The sequence below is a fragment of the Citrus sinensis genome, chromosome 3, assembly GCF_022201045.2.
Source record: "Citrus sinensis cultivar Valencia sweet orange chromosome 3, DVS_A1.0, whole genome shotgun sequence".
NCBI lineage: Eukaryota > Viridiplantae > Streptophyta > Magnoliopsida > Sapindales > Rutaceae > Citrus > Citrus sinensis.
Genome location: NC_068558.1, coordinates 42,201,158 through 42,217,459, shown reverse-complemented (window position 1 = coordinate 42,217,459; position 16,302 = coordinate 42,201,158). Strand labels below are relative to the sequence as shown.

Genomic DNA, 16,302 nt, shown 5'->3' with positions numbered 1-16,302 from the left:
AATTCAGATATTTCGGCAGAATCCATAAAATTCCCCATGGCTTTTTGAAATTTCCAATGGATACCCAAAAATGATGGGAATTTATTATATTTCTTTATTTCCCTTCAATTTTTGACAATGAGAGAGTTATGCTGAAAAAAAATTCATTCTTTATATGTTAATGAAGTTCATTTTTGAAATGTTTTGGCGTTGAGTTTTATATATGCTCTTACTATTCAACTGAAAAAAAGAATTCGAGTATTTCGGCAGACTTCATAAAATTCTCCATAGCTTCTTCAAAACTTTCAATGGATACCCAAAGTTATGGGAATTTATTTATATTTCTTTACTTCCCTTCATTTTTAGACCATGAGAGAGTTATGCTGAAAATTTTCATTTTTATGTGTTAATGAAGTTCATTTTTGAAACATTTAGTGAAAATTTATGCCATCAAATTAAACGTCCTTTTATAACATAAATAGTATAATCGAAAAACTATAATTTTAATTCAATATGGATTGAAGAAAATGACCATATTAATCTATTTAATACGAAAATATTAAATATTAATAGATAAATTCCTCCATTTAAAGGAGATAAAAACTTAAAAATTTTAAGATTTCATACGGTTATCGTAATTTATATTTTCATGAATTTTAATTATCATTCACAATGACAGATATGAAATAGTTTGGATGAAAGATTAGCATTAAAATATCCTTTAAAAAAAAAACAAGTTATACATACGTTCAATATCTGTGCTTCGACAATCGTTGTTATATGTAACATGTATTTAAAGAAAAATATTTATAAAAAATTAAAAAAAAAAAAAGGAAATTAGAGCAAAGGGCGAAGGGGGAAATACAATAAACTAAACTAAATGATTATATTCGATGCATTCTGAAATTTACAGAGCCACGTGGAGTAGTAAGAAAATAGAATATTAAAAGTATTAAATAAATATATTAATAAGAAAATGGAATATTAAAAGTATTAAATAAATATACATCGGTAATAACTTCCATTAACGAGAAAGTGATTTTGACTTTTAAAAATTCAACGTGTCTCGTGACTCGTGTGGTTACTACGACCACATTTCCTCCTTAGATCCGAGCCGTTGAATCAACATCTGCGGCTCGAGTTCGACATAGAAACTGAATGAATCTTAATTCCTATACAGGAGCGTGTACGGGACGCAGCCCTCTGACAGTAGAGCGTGTGACGGACGCTCGTAAAAAGCGGTGGGTGTACTACTAGAAAGGGGAAGCGGAAAGTAAGAAGATCAGCATGATATAGGAGGATGCACATGATGGAGAGAGTGCGGTCCTAATCTCGAGAAGTGTAATAACATTTTAGATTTTGTTTTGTGAAATTCTTAGAATTTGTTAACTTCATGAAAAAGATTCCCGCAGCTTAAAAGTTTATCTTTTCTTTCTAAATATCCAGTAATGTTATGCTTATGCTTGTTCATTTTATATATATTTAATTGCGATAATATTTATGTAAAGAGTATTATTAAAAGTCTCTTTAAATTTTATTGTCTATTTATTTATATTTTCCTTTAACAAATTTTAACTACAACTATTTTAATTAAATATTTGTTTCTAAGTAATTTTATGTAACCTGATTTTAAATGTCATTGTTGTTGTTGTGTTTTGAATATTTTTTTTATAAATAATTTTATTGATGTGCTCTCAATATATTTTTCCCAAATATGTTTGTCCATTTTTTAATTTAATGCATGCTAATTAAAAAATAACTAGTAGTTAATAAATAAAAAATGTAATATTAATTATAAAATTATTACTTGAAAACATACAACAATTTGAAGAAAAAAATTTATTGCGAGATGTGTATGAGTCTAATAATATTTAGTATGTTAAAAAAATTAAACAGCTCATTTTCTAAATGAAAAATAAATAATAATTATATTTATTTTCTCTCTCTAATAAAAACGATTAATAAAATATGAAGAAACTCATTCAGCAATATTGAAGAGTGAAAATCATATTTTATTTAAAGAATTCTAATTGAAGTGTCTTTCAAAGTGTCTAATCCTTATGTAATTCTTCAAATAAGAAATAAAATTTTATTTGAAAAATCTTTCGATAGTGCACTAACATCTTAATACAGTATGTCAATCATTAAGCAAATTGTAAAACTAATATATTAATAATTAATAATAAATCAATTATTACCATACACATAACATTAAATTATTAGTATCGTATCAATTAGTATCTTAATTAAATATTTTTTCGGCATATTAATCATTTGGTATTCAAATACCACATTAGGATCCGACTAATATAATATCCTAATTAAATATCTAGCACGACATTATTGATCAACGCCTCAAAAATTCAAATGTGAAAAAAGACAAATGTTAAATATCTAGCACAACATTATTGACTCTCTTTCAATTGATCAACGCCTCAAAAATTCAAATGTTAAAAAAGACACCAAGAATCCGATCTGCCCTACATTAAACTGTTATTAATTTTGAGAAAACTATTTTAAACTTCATTTTAATAATTATTTTTGTGTTCAAATGTACTTGAGAAGTGGTAGACTTCGTCGTTTTCGGAGTGGAAAATAATAATGGTAATCAGTTTCACTAGATATATGTATTTTCAAAAGCACCCCTGAAGTTTAAAAAATTGTTGGAAGATGATCCTAAAACAATTTGCAAGCAGCCAAGTCCACGCAACTTCTGGTGTGTGCAACTAGAAAATTTTAATGCCTTTCTTCGGGCATGATGATGGTGATGCCCCAATTCAAGGAGAGAGACCATGCATTCAAAACAGGACCACCTTACGGCTTGGTTGCTTAAAGGGAAGACATACTCATACAATCTTTGCATGGGTTAATATTTTATTTATTGTCCAGCCATCATTAACGCTAATACAAAATACACTACGAATATAAAATATAAATAGCTATTGTATGAGAGTTTGATGCACCACGACCATGCTCGCATTCGAGGGATGATGATAAATTTTAATAGCTATTGGTGAAGCACAGACAAATTCTATCAAACCATATATATATATATATATATATATAAAGCTTGAAAAGAAGTCGCTTTTTTTAATTGTCATGATTGACACATTTCCGTGCATATTCTATATTTTCATAGTGTTCGTGTTCGACCATATAAGGAAAAAAAATCTTGTGTTCTTGGAATCAAGTGAATAGTCGGTCTAATTAATATAATTAGTAAAAGATAGTGGTTATGACAAAGCTGCTTCACCGTATAGCGTTGATGATAACTGTTAAATCATAACAATAAGTATATATTTAATATTTATTTTTATGATCGTACAATATTATTCCACTATAAAGCAATTTCAACTTAGTAAAATTTATTAAATGGAAATAAAATATCTAGAATCAAGTGAATAGTGGGTCTAATTAATATAATTAGTAAAAGGTAGTGAATAGCTTGATAATGACTGTTAAATCATACCGTAAGTACAAATTTAATTTTTATTTTTATAATCGTACGGTCATCAGTATTACTCCGTCACGGAGCAATTCCAACTTAGTAAAATTTATTGAGTGGAAATAAAATTTTTAGAATTCAACCCATTATATTTTTTTTTTCAATAACGGAAGTGCTGTTTGCTGCGTATTAAAAGTGAGAAGTGAACAAATAGCAAGCCACAAAACCCAAAATAGGAATAATTACAAGCATGTGGCTTGCTACATGGACCAACAAATGAGGTATACGGCATCGTAGTTTGGTCCTACTTGTCTACACCACCAACCACCATCGCTATCATTATTCATTGTCATTTGCTAAATTAGAAGTTTCAATAAGACTTTATGTGACCCTCTTGAGAATATTTTCTCTTGACGATAAACCACTTAGGGATTTTTTTTTTTCAATAATTTGGGACCGTGAGAATTTTTTATATTTTTGGGATTATTTTATTTTATTTATAGTGAATTTGACAAAAGTAGGAAATTGTTATGAAAATTGAGAATTTGGTGAGACTTGCGGATGGACTTGTTCAATGCACGAAAGCTACGAACAAGTAGGGTAACCGGTTTAATGGGTTGGCTTTTGTGGCCCAAAAAATGCCTAAACGCTTGTGCTGAGTTTTATGGGCCCAAATTGAGCCTATAAAAATTCAAGAGATACTATTGGCACCCCATTTTTTAATCTTATAAAATCCCTCTAATTATTTTTTTAACTTACAATTTTATTTCTTCTGCAATTTAAACTTTTTATTGTTTGTTTACTTTTCATTTGACAAAATTTCATTAATTTCTTGGAATTATTGTAAAAAAAAAATCATAGAAACTAGACAATTTGTTCAATAAAAAAATAATTTCCATCATTACACTAGTTGAAATTTGAATTTGACAAAAAAATAAATGGATTAATATCTAAAATCCATATACCAATTTTGCAAATATAAAGGGTTTTAGTAGAATTTATGATATTGATAAAATATTTTGTGTCGTGTCCTTAAAAGAATGGAGATTTATAAGATAAGAGATGGGGGTGCCAATAGCACTGTTCTAAAATACAATCAAGCCCGTTATTTTTCGGCCCAATAGTGGCTTTGGATTGGACCTTCTGCTTTTTTGTAGCATACAAAACTCTTTTACAGTTTTACTTTCCAATTCCATGCCGTCCGGCGTCCGTTCAAAGTGATGAGGAGAGCAATCGTCATTTTCCATTCCCAAAAATCAATAATATCATGTCTCCTAGTGAATGACACCTCATCCCCTAAATACGAGGAAGTAACTTGTCATTTTTACTCTGACCAACAGATGAGGTGACGGGACGAGTAGAACCAGCCGCATGGGATCATCGCAAAAATTCAAATCATCATTGACTTTAACATGCGTTGACCCAGTCGTTTAATAGATCTTTATTATCACTGACTTTAAGAAAAACCGCCTCATTTTGATTAGTCCAACATTTACTTATTAGACTCCGTACGTCTTTTTAATTAAGTAGGGCTTATTTAAATAAAAATTTTATTAATAAAATTTTTATAAATTGAGTTTTTATTAAAAAAAATTTAACTGTTTTATCATCAATAAGAGTTTTTATTAAAAATTTATAAAATTATTTTAATAGATAAATTTTTAAAAAATTATATTATGAAAAAAATAAAATAAAATAATTAAATAAATAGATGATATTTTATATATTTTAACATTTAAAAAAAAATTAATATCTACTTCTAAAAACTCAAAATTTGAACTTTTACTAGTAGAGGCAAAATAACCTATTTATCTTCAAAATCTCTATTAGAAAAATTACCAAACAATAAAAAAAATTATAATAAAAGCTTATAGGATTAAATAAGCACTTACGACCATTAAATAAGTCATATCAAATAGTCATTTAAACCCGTAACCCTAAAAAGTATGAAACGACCAACACGGTTTTGCAGTACATTAATTTTTTTAAGTTAAATGCAATTTATTTAGGCTCCTTTTTATTTCTAAAACTACCATGTAATTGAGTTGATTGGCACATTCATGATTCAAACTTCAAATCTTTTCTTTTGTTGTGTGGGTTAAAATAAAAAACCCAACAATGATTATTTTATTTCACCTATAATTTCCTTTAATAGAAATACTTCACCCAAAAGTGAAGTTGAAAATTATATATTCCAAATTGTCCCATTTTACTAAAAAGTAAAATAAATAAAAAGATTGGATTCACAAGTATCTTCATCTTGTAAACAGTAGTTTTAATCTTTCTTTATTTAAATTTATTATCATATATAAATAATATTGTTTAAGGTTTACTAGAACTTTTGAATTCATAAAATTTCAAAAATTAGGTTTCAGATTAGCAGTGTCGGGTCATGTCTCCGCAGATTTGTAATTTAAATATCAATAAAACTTTTATTGTGTGGATTTTAAACAAAAAACAATTAACTTTTTTTTTTCAAAAAAATACATGATGCAAAAGATTCAGTAATACTAGGAATGCCAACAAATGAGTCTCAATTTGAGTTCAAATGATATACATCACTCATTTATTGAATAATATATTTTATATTTAAAAAAATATTTAACTATTATCTAATGAATAAATGCCACATTTTCTAATTAAACCTTAAATGTTGAAAAACCTATCATTATTCTTAAAAGATTTAACTATACGAAAACGTGCGGCAAGGTTCACGACATGAGATGACACTGTGGACAACACACTTGACCAATTTGTACACATCATCACATCATGGCACCTTCTTTACCAATTACAAAGCAAACGCATAAACATTTCAGTTAATGCCAGTGATGCCCTCGGCCTGTCACTCAAATCTCAACTCTTGTGTTTGCTCTCTCTCGACTCAAATAAGTGTGTGCCGTGTGCGTGTCTCTTAATATTTCCTCACTCTCTCTCACCACTCCGAGCATCTTCTCTGTTTTTCTCAAAATTTATTTTCCCGATACATAAATTATTTTTTCCTTTTTATAGCCATTGATTCGCCCCCCCCCCCCTCCCCCCAAACCCTAATTTCCTCATTTTCGCATAATTTGCCGCGAAAGCTTCCCTCTTTAATATTTTATCTTATTTTATTTCTAATTGTTTAATTAAAAATTAAATTTTTTTTGGGAAAGAAAAAACAAACTATTTCCAATTTCGTATGGATTCCAAGTCTTTCTTGTTAAACGATTTTCTTTCTTTATTTGGAGATCTTCATCACTCGGATAAATTTAAATAACTTTGATTTTCGTTCATTTTTTTCTTCTATTTTTTCCCTTTTTTTATGAAGAGAAGTCATAAATCCCGAATTTCGTGCCTTTTCTTAAAAAAATGGAGGAAAATACAGTGGTATTCGATATTAGTTCCGACGAAGAGCCGGCCCTTGACGTGGCGGCGGGAAGCGATGACTATGGCTGGATATCGAAGCTACTTTGTGATGAGGTGGACGACTCTGATGACGTCGTGGTAGTGGGTGAGATAAAGTCCAGGTCTTCAAAAGTAACGGCGAATAAAAGTTGTGAAGACGACGATGACTGTGTCATTTTGGATGGTGACCCGGATAAACCAGTAGCCGTTAACGAGGATAAGGCCGATGATGGTGACGATTTGGTTATCGTTAGTCAGAAGGGGCAGGTATACTTCGGTTTAGTTTTATGTTTATGTAAAAGCTTTGTTCTTTTTTGTTGTAGAATGAAGAGAGAAGATAATGATTATGATAGAATTTTATTTTATTGACAAGGGTATTGTCTTACAAATATGTTATGCCTTGTTGATTTTGTTCTTTTGATGTTTCTTGGATGATTTTGTTTGTCCCACATGAAGATCATTGGTTTTTGAGTGATTGGAATTCTGAAAATGGGGTGTATTGGTTGATGGTTATGTTTAGACACTAAATAGGCTTCTGGCTTTTGAAATTTTGTCGCTAGGAAGTATGTTATGGCTTGGGAGTTTTTGTTGCTCTTTGAGGTTTTGAAGGCAGCTGGGTGATTCTTTGCTGTTTCTTGAGGTTAATTCTATTGATGGGGTTTTGTGAGAATGGTTATCTTGGATATGTTTATCTGATCGTGGTCTTTTGTGAAGTAGACATGATATGAAATTGGAGCAATGAGGTTAAATTAAAGTGAATCTCATCCTCCTTGATCTGCTGACCATACCACTTTATCCATATGAAAGGATGGTGAATCTGTATATCAATTGATCTGCTGAGCGCTTCTAGCTCCAATTTGCAGGAACTTGCAGATTGCACATTAATTTTATGTGGGTGCATCCATATGATTGGCTTAATTTCATCTGGTTATTAGTGGTGGTGCCACACGTCACTGGATTGGGTTTTCTGCTGCAAGAACACTCTATGCATGGTTCAGCAGCATGTGCTAGTTTGGATTGCAAACTGAAAGTGTGATTGTTCACTCTTTTAGTTATCTGGATAGAAAGTAGGCTTTTCGTTCACTCCCGTAATTATCTGGATGATTGCTTTTCTTTCTTTTCTTTTTTTAATAATTATTATTTTTACTTTTAACCACAACCTCCAAAAAGAAAAAGGTAGAAAAAGAAGTCACTTATGGAAAATGCTATTTGCATTGATTCTTAGTACATTCAGACACTAATGTCGGTTCTTTGTTTATTGTTGTTGCAGGTTGCATGCAGAGACTATCCCCATCCACGACATCTTTGTGCTAAATTTCTTTTCAGTTCTACCGCACATGAAACTCACTGTAATCTGGTAAAGTCTTTTGTTGCTTTTATCTTTTTGAAACATTGGCATAGACCTCATTAGGAAACTGTCTTATCTATAGCCTTTAATGGTTAACATTTCTTGTTCTGATATATGCTGTTTCCGAGTGCAGTGTCATTGTTACGTCTGTGACATACCTGCGCCATGTGCACATTGGGGTACTGGAGTTAACAGAATTGACCACTGTCATGCCACTGAGAAAGAGGAGTTTTGGAAATCTCAGCGGAAGACTTTCAGGCGGGAGAAAGATGCTCCTTTACCTGTTCAAGTTCAAGTTCCCGATATCTCTTTGTCTTTGCCATTGCCCCTACCTAACCAAACCCCAGCTCGTGATATCATTCGATTGTCTTCGAACTCCTTATCACAGAATCAGGTCTCCAGGCCTGCAGTAATTCGTGGTTGCTCCACTACCCCCAGGTCGACCATTCCAAACATGATAAGCCAGTTTAGAAGCCAACAGTCGGGACAAGTTCGTAGCAGAAATAGGATCCCAACACGCTCAGTTTCTCGGCCACCGATGCTTAGGGTACGTGGTCCAGGAATGTTCAAAAGGGCTGCAGTTGCTGGAGGTGGGTTGGAGGGGAACCAGTTTGTATATGGCTCATCAAACATCAGAAGTGGTTATGGATCGCAGTGCTCACAAAATCCTGCTCCACGGGGAACATCAAATGACCGGATTGATGTTTCATGGGCCCCCTGCATGAATCATGATTCATTTACATATCAAAACACTTCCCAAACTGGCATGGGAAATGTCTTCACAAGTACAGTGCCCTCCCAGACCCAAGTGTACAGTCAGCCACTTCCTCAACCTGAAGTATACAGCCACCCGATGGCTCAGCAACTGGTATACAACCAGCCCATTCCTGAACCTCAACTATACAGCCAGCCTATTCCTCAACCTCAGTTATATACTCAGCAGAGTCCTCTATCAAATGAGGGCCAAAATGCCAATGAACTAGGAAATCAAGTGCAAAATTCCACAGGTCTGGATTTGTCGGAAGTTGATGGGTGGGCATGCCAGACCAATCTGAGCAATCAACTACCACAAGTTGAAAATTGTCAGCTTCCTAGAACAGTGTGCATAAATGAGCCGTCGCCTGCTGAGGAGTTCAATTCACAGGGTAATGGAAGCGCTAAACTCTGTTACAACAATTTGAGTGAATTGGAGAATTGGTATCCAGACAATCAGTATGGTCAGGTGTCAGAAGGATATGTCCCTTTGGACCTGGATGCTGTAACTTCTGATCCTGCAGCATTTGATGCAGGTATGCTTTTTTTCGATTTTGAAACCTCTTTCAACGGTCTGGCACGTGCATAGTTAGCAAGTATTGCTGGTGATGTTGATAAAAAGAAAAAAAATAGGATGGTTTATTTCCAGCTGCCTATTCACAGAAGAAGCTAAAGAAAATTATGTTTTGTAGGTTGGGCTTACACTTTATCAGAGGACCTATTGTAGTGTACAAGTATTATGAGATGAAGTGTACTCAGTGCCTAATTGGATGAATGAAATTGTACAGATGCTGTTTGCTCGTTTAATCTTTTAGTTTAACGAAATCCGATGCCAATATGTTAAAAATTATGGGCCATTCTTCTTGTGGTTTCATTTTCCCTTATTACTGCAACTTTTGATATTTTTGTTACTTATCATATTTATAGTGTATCGTCTGTAAAAGGAATTTGCATTTTCACTTTTATTGATGGAAAAGCAGGTAATCTTGTCGGAACTTTTACATAGAAAAATAGCTTGAGTTCCAATTCCAGATCAAATTCCACTTCCATACATCTTGATTGTATTTTAATCGTAATACCTTCTCCCGTGTGCAATTATAACAACGGATGTCTGTGGTAATTCATAAGCTTGTGCAAATACAATTTCAAATATCTTTTGAACATCTTTGGACACATGCATGAATCCACCTACCCCCCTGTAAAACAATATCAAACTGAATGGCTTGAACACTACCGGTTGTTATTATTATTGTTGTTGTTGTTTTTAAGAATAATAATAATGATTAATAGCAAAGACGAAAAGAAAAATTGAAAAACAGAAAGTAACTTGGAAATTGTTTAAAATGAATGATCGTCTAATGAGATACTAAAGAGTGGGAGCGTTGCATAAGGAAATTATAAATGAGCTAATGCTAAGTTACATACATGTAATATAGGGGATCCAAATTTATAAATGAAATTACATATTTCCAGACGGTAAACATAAAAGTTGCCAAATCACATCAACGAGATCATTGATAGAAGGTAATTATGAACATTCCTTTTTGTCGTTATGTCTTCCTTCTTCATGTTGAATTTTTATAAACATTTTGCGAAATACATATGGCGTGTGAGAGACCTCGAGTCATTCGCCTAATGCATGTTTCTGTGCCAAAGTGCCAATTACCTGATGAGGCTGGCAGCTACACTACAGAAAAGATGCTAACCGAGGATCTGTCCTATGTGGAAGACTGGTTCGAGCTCCCAAAGCCCTACAGCCAGCAGCTGCCTGCAATCAGCACACCAAATCAAAAACATCAGACAACTTTACGTGGCACTTGCAGTATTAGGGCAGTTCAACTATATCAGAGAATTAGCAACTTGGGTAGAAATAAGTTGCCTACCACTTGAGCCGCAAATGGCAACATCTTCTCTGGTGACATGTTGGCACAAAGAGCTGCAAAACAAAGTAAGGACAAATGCATCAACTTTCCAAAGTTGAATATGAAATTGACAATGGTGATAAGCTACTTACTGTTTTAACTAAAAAGGTACAAACAAAACTCATGAAGATGAAAAATACACATTTTTGTGTGAAGTGAACAAAATGTGTCAAATGGTTTAGCTTACCATAAAGTACTGCTCCAATGAATGCATCTCCAGCACCAGTGGTATCAACAAGTTCTGATGGTGGTATTTTCTCAGCTGTTCCAATATATAACCTCCCGCTTACTGTCCCTATCCCCTCTGCTCTCAGTCTTGTCTCTAACTGGGAGATTGAAAGGGTTATTTTATTTCTCAGAAGCTTATCTTTATTTCTGAAGCTTTGCCTTAAAGAGATATAGTTCAAGGCACAACAGAAATTGAATGATGAAGTTTGTGTTTACAGCTCAGCGGCAACAGTAAGTTTCTTATGATGGAAGTAATTACCGAAGATATACATGTTGGGACTGCCGCTCTATCATCCTTCCTCTGTTTCAGCCGTTCCAATAAACTGTCCACGTCAATTTCTTCTAACTCAGGACTTTCTGCCAGTATCAATGAAATAAAAACCTGTATATTTAGCATAGAAGTACAACAAGCTTGGCCGTTCCAAGTCTCACTTCCAGCACTTCCAATTGCTGTAAGTGCACAACATCTTCTCACTCAAAAGGCAAAAACTGGGGAATTGAATACTCACCGTTGACACTTCTCTCAAGCATTATGCATCCATCTTCACCCAAAGTCACAATTGCAAATCTCAAATTTGGCAATTTCAAAAGCATGGAAACAAGTGCACTTGGAACAGAAGGTGCCTCTGTCCAGACCTGTCACATGAAAAATTCATAAGTCTGACATAAAATTAAGCTGCAACATAAGATATATTATGCATTATGGATAAAGGCTTTGAAAATCCAGTTCAACCTAACAAGACAAAAGGACACAAAGTAAAAATGATGTAAATCAACAAAGAGCACAAAAATGAAGAAATCATTTTCATCATTCCAATATTAAACTTCGAAATAAAATATACTTGAAATGAAAGTGATGGATGGTATAAATAAAGATATTAATGGAAAAGATAACTTCCAGAAATGAAAGGCAAAACTGAGGTGATGGTTATTCGGTATCACAACAGAACTATGCCAAGTGTTTAGCAAGCCAGAAGATATAATGCTATCTCAAAGGAAACACAACTCTCATTGTCAAACCAAAATCCTCGACAGTGCTGCTTCATCTCTCACTCTCCCGATCTTTCTCTCTGTACTAAGATATCTGAGATTGAACCAGCAGACCCTACTGTCTTTCTCGACTGATAAAACTTAAATCTGATCTCTAACTCTCAGATAAAAGCCTAAAGATTAATTTCAAGAAAGTATTGACCACAGGAATTTTAAAAAAAAAAATGGCATTTCCTCACCATTTTATTCTCTTTCTAATTTATAATATAATTCCAAGTGGTTGTCTCAAAACAAAATTTGTGAATTATAAGGTAAATTTTGACAGTGAAAAGAAAAGTGAGCTATAAATGATTTTGATGATGAACCCCGTTGATGTCTCATTGAAGCATACAGTGATTTCTCATATGGTGTTGTTAATGGAATTAGTGGAGATTGCACTTCATGTTGAGATACTGTAACATGAGAACAGGAGGATCATTGTGTATCTGCATGCAAGTTTCGGCCCTGAATGAAAACACAGGCGAAATAGACTGCAAAGAAAAGATTCAATATATACAGTAAACAATTGGAATGAACCAGTAGAGAAACAGACAGCATGCCTAATATCTCGAGTGAAAGCCAAAAAAAAAAAAATCCATTATGCAGAAATGAAATCTTAATACCTGCAACCAATGAATTGGCTGAAAATTAAGTTTCAGGTAATCAGCCAGTTAACTTTCTAGTCATACCAGAGACCTGGAGTCTAATCCCACCATATGGGAGGATTCTAGAGAAGATGGAGGGCTCCACAAATTTTGTAGACAACAAACTTTATGGAAAAGAACATAAGGAATAGTTTGAAAAAAAGGGAATCATATGTCTTCATAAGCAGGAAGAAGAGAAGGAAAGAGGGGGTAATCAAGACAATTGATTTTGGATACTTGTTATAATCATGCTGATCTAAGATAGTTGACATTTCTTAAAATGTCTGGCAAATGAACTCAACCATCAATAGTAGTTCCAAACTTGCCTGAGGAAATTTCGCTGAGCAGACTGCGTAACTAGCCAATTTCAGAAATTCATCGATCCTTTCCCTTTGCCTTTCTGTGTCTATCAAAATAGGTATATTCTTGCGAGCAGCCTGTACTGGAAGAACCCAATAAATGCAGTTTAATTCCTATAAGTTGGCATAAATCATTTAATAAGGTTATTTTTGCAACATCATCTCACACCCCCCCCCCCCCCCCCCCAAAAAAAAAAAGACATCTAGCAGAGAAATGCTGCATATAAAATGGCCAAAAAAAAAAAATCACAGAATATCTTTTTTCCAAAATAAAATGAGCATGTTCTCATTCTATTTCGTCAACAAGATGAGAACTCGTAAACTTCATTTACCGAGCAAGGATTATAAGGAACTAAAATAACTTAATTAATAAGATAACAATTACCTCCTGTGCAACAATTATAGCAGTGTCAGGCAACCTTCCATCGAGGTAGAGAATTCTTGCTCCATCCAGTGCAGAAAATATAGTTGACTCTGAAAGGTCATCCGGTATCATGGGAGGGTCTCCAGGAGTATGAATACATGTACGAGTTTTCCTGAAATCATTAACAACAATTAATCATCTGGAACTGAAAGCAAAAGACCAACTTAGCTGCTTATCAAAAGGAATGAAAGAAAAAGGGAACCCGCATGAGATGTTTGATAATTCATTCCAATTTAAGGTTTAGTACAAACAATATATTTTAAGTTTCTTATGAAACCTCACTGATGTCAAAGATAAGCCAATATTGCTAAGGATACACTGGATCAGTGGCACAGGGAGAAGCTGGTAAAAAAGAATGAAGACTCTTGGGAGCAACTAAGGTCTGATGGGGAAAGTAGCAAAAGGGCTTTAACCAAAAAATAAAAAATAAAAAAGGACCTAAGGAACCTGCACTAACAGATAATAAATTTATTCCAATGAAGCTGTCAGAAGGAACCAAAGCTTTGAAAGCTATACATATTAATGCAACTAGGATTCCCACATGCCACTATTCTTTTAAAGGGACTAGAAAAGGGATAGGAGGGGAAGACACAGAAGAGAAGAATGTCTCTAAAGTATGCAATAATTTGTTCTCTCTTCTGTCCTGCAGCCAACCTTTAGTTTCTCTTAAATGAAAAAGATAAGTAACTTGGGATCAGTTCCCAATACGATATTTACAAAACTTAATTATTTCCTGAGTGAATTTATACACATAGCACCACCATCTCCTCCCAAAAATTTCCACTAAAAGGAAACCTGAAATCTGTTAGAAGTCAGCATATGCAGCATGAACCATGATTACAAGTAAATTCTCCAGGACGATCTAATGAACAGAAATTTTCTCCAGAAAAATCCATAAAGTCAGAAAAAAGGTCAAATCGGATTTTTCCTGTTCTACTTTTTAATAGCTTGCAACAAGATGCCATATCAAAGATTGAATGAAAAGCAAAGGTTCTCACATTTGGTTGTCAACAATTACATAGGTAAATGGTGAATTACCCTCCTTTGAGACCTGAACATAAGAAAATGGGGAGGGGAAAAAAAAAGAAGAAAAAAAGATGTAAGATTGTAGAGCGATTATGGCAAATCAAAAGTATCACCTACAGAATATATCAATCAATAAAGGCAATACTACTAGTTAAAACTGATTTGTTCAAGCATGAGATTACAATCCACACCAAAGCCTTCCCCTTTTATTGCAGCTGGCACTTGAAAGTGAAAAACTACTTTAACTCCCAATTGAATTAACGAAACGGTTGGTAATCCTGTAACCCATGCTTTGTCAAGATTATGAATTAAGTACATTATCTGAGCTCTGAAGCTTACCACAAGAAAAGAAGTATCCACGCCATCGGCTTCAAACTCCTCCCTTATACCCTTTCCCTGAGGGTCATCAGCAATCTGGCCAAATTACAACAAAAATACATTTAGGAGAAGTTCGAAATGTTAAGACATATCAGCAAAAAGATCCAAACTGTTGCGCAAAGTGGAATATGTTTCAAATAGTACAGGAAAACATGATAAACAAAACAAATACCTTTGAGATTATCCTTGGGTTTAATCCCAATCGAGCAGCACAAGTCAACGCATTTCCTGCATTTCCACCTCCTTGAACCTGAAGAACACAAAAACATGATCATAACAAATAATTTTTGCAAAGCCATAAAAAAAAAAAAAAATTTCACAGTTCTGCTTATTTTCCACTTACTTAAAATCCTAATATGGAGTACCAAATAGGGTCAATTGGGAAGCAATATGAGAAATTAAATGGCATTGGCTAATTTGGCTATTTAAAAAAAAAAAATCATTGTAATGAAGACAAGAAATAAATAAGAAAGCACAAAAAGTTCAAATAAATAAATAAATACCCTCAAGCTTGTACTTCGGATTTTGTCGTCCGGCTTAGGATAAGAGGCGACTGCGGCCAAGAAATCCAATCCCACGCCGCCACAGCCTACCTGTGAACAACACGCGCCTCCTCCACTTCATTAGTTAGCATGCACAATAATAACTACAAATAAATGAAGAAAGATAGAAGACGTACAACGATGCGGTTTTCGGGGAGAGGAGGTAAAGGATCAGATGACATTTTGAATCTGCTGTAACAAACAACATCTTATTCTTATCTATCTTAAATAAAATTTAAAATTACAATTATTTTTGGAAAAAAAGGAAAAAAAGAAATGCAGCGCAAGTCGAGGTGAGAGTGACAGTGAGAGTGAGTTGACCTGGAACTTGAAGCTGATAACGAAGAGGAAGAGGTTGAAGGAGGATACAAATAGCGAAAAGAGACGAGCTTTACGGCATTAGGACATGGCGTCAGGAATTGCATTTTTTTAATTCTTTTTTTATAATTAATATTAATAATAATAATAATAATAATAATAATAACAACAGCTGTTCAGTTAGCGCGTGTCGTGCAATATAGTGGGAAATCCTATTGATTTACATGCATGTGGATGCGGTGCTGAAATGCATGTTGTATATTTGGAGAAGGGTATGTTTGGGAACGGTCAGACTGACGGTGGAGGTGTAGGATTGGTTTGCTCCGGATAAGGAGGCTAGCTGGCTGTCACAGACTGCAATCGCAGGCATTGCATGCTATTGTCGATTCGGCTGATTGCATGCTTGGTAAAATATGGGCTTGGGCCAGGCTTCTGACTGTAGGTTTGTTAAAATGCAGGCTTGGGTCAGGTATGAAAAAGCCTAGGTTAAAGTCCATATTATTGTTAAAAAGTTCAGGCT

The 16,302-nt window shown here is 33.8% G+C and overlaps 2 protein-coding genes across 4 annotated transcripts; one reads left to right on the top strand and one right to left on the bottom strand.

Moving 5' to 3' along the window:
- Positions 1–6,262: 6,262 nt before the first annotated feature.
- On the top strand, positions 6,263–9,762 carry LOC102608244 (RPM1 interacting protein 13). 2 transcript variants are annotated; one of them, XM_006479360.4, is made up of 4 exons: positions 6,263–7,078; positions 8,082–8,168; positions 8,293–9,448; positions 9,605–9,762. In XM_006479360.4, the coding sequence occupies exons 1-4, from the start codon at positions 6,776–6,778 to the stop codon at positions 9,637–9,639; spliced, it is 1,581 nt and encodes a 526-aa protein (XP_006479423.2). In that variant the 5' UTR covers positions 6,263–6,775; the 3' UTR covers positions 9,640–9,762. The 2 variants fall into 2 exon arrangements, with proteins under 2 accessions (XP_006479423.2, XP_006479421.2); XM_006479358.4 differs by having other exon boundaries at positions 8,293–9,762.
- Positions 9,763–10,220: 458 nt separating this feature from the next.
- LOC102607453 (uncharacterized) lies at positions 10,221–15,969 on the bottom strand. 2 transcript variants are annotated; one of them, XM_006479355.4, is made up of 13 exons: positions 15,786–15,969; positions 15,602–15,656; positions 15,426–15,515; positions 15,095–15,172; positions 14,884–14,958; positions 14,517–14,569; positions 13,480–13,630; positions 13,062–13,172; positions 11,572–11,698; positions 11,322–11,419; positions 11,022–11,160; positions 10,796–10,848; positions 10,221–10,680 (listed from the first exon to the last, which is right to left on the bottom strand). In XM_006479355.4, exons 1-13 carry the CDS (start codon positions 15,887–15,889, stop codon positions 10,600–10,602), a joined length of 1,215 nt encoding a protein of 404 aa, XP_006479418.2. In that variant the 5' UTR covers positions 15,890–15,969; the 3' UTR covers positions 10,221–10,599. The 2 variants fall into 2 exon arrangements, with proteins under 2 accessions (XP_006479418.2, XP_015386254.2); XM_015530768.3 differs by having other exon boundaries at positions 15,602–15,653; positions 15,786–15,949.
- Between the last annotated feature and the right edge of the window lie 333 nt (positions 15,970–16,302).

Excerpts from the sequence above, each read along its gene's own strand:
- LOC102608244 (XM_006479358.4), top strand. The coding sequence starts at position 6,776 with ATGGAGGAAAATACAGTGGTATTCGATATTAGTTCCGACGAAGAGCCG. Across the intron at positions 7,079-8,081 it reads TCGTTAGTCAGAAGGGGCAG|GTTGCATGCAGAGACTATCC; the intron begins GTATACTTCGGT and ends TTGTTGTTGCAG. Across the intron at positions 8,169-8,292 it reads ATGAAACTCACTGTAATCTG|TGTCATTGTTACGTCTGTGA; the intron begins GTAAAGTCTTTT and ends TTCCGAGTGCAG.
- LOC102607453 (XM_006479355.4), bottom strand. The coding sequence starts at position 15,889 with ATGCAATTCCTGACGCCATGTCCTAATGCCGTAAAGCTCGTCTCTTTT. Across the intron at positions 11,161-11,321 it reads TCCCAACATGTATATCTTCG|TTAGAGACAAGACTGAGAGC; the intron begins GTAATTACTTCC and ends TCAATCTCCCAG. Across the intron at positions 10,681-10,795 it reads TGCCATTTGCGGCTCAAGTG|GCAGCTGCTGGCTGTAGGGC; the intron begins GTAGGCAACTTA and ends TGCTGATTGCAG.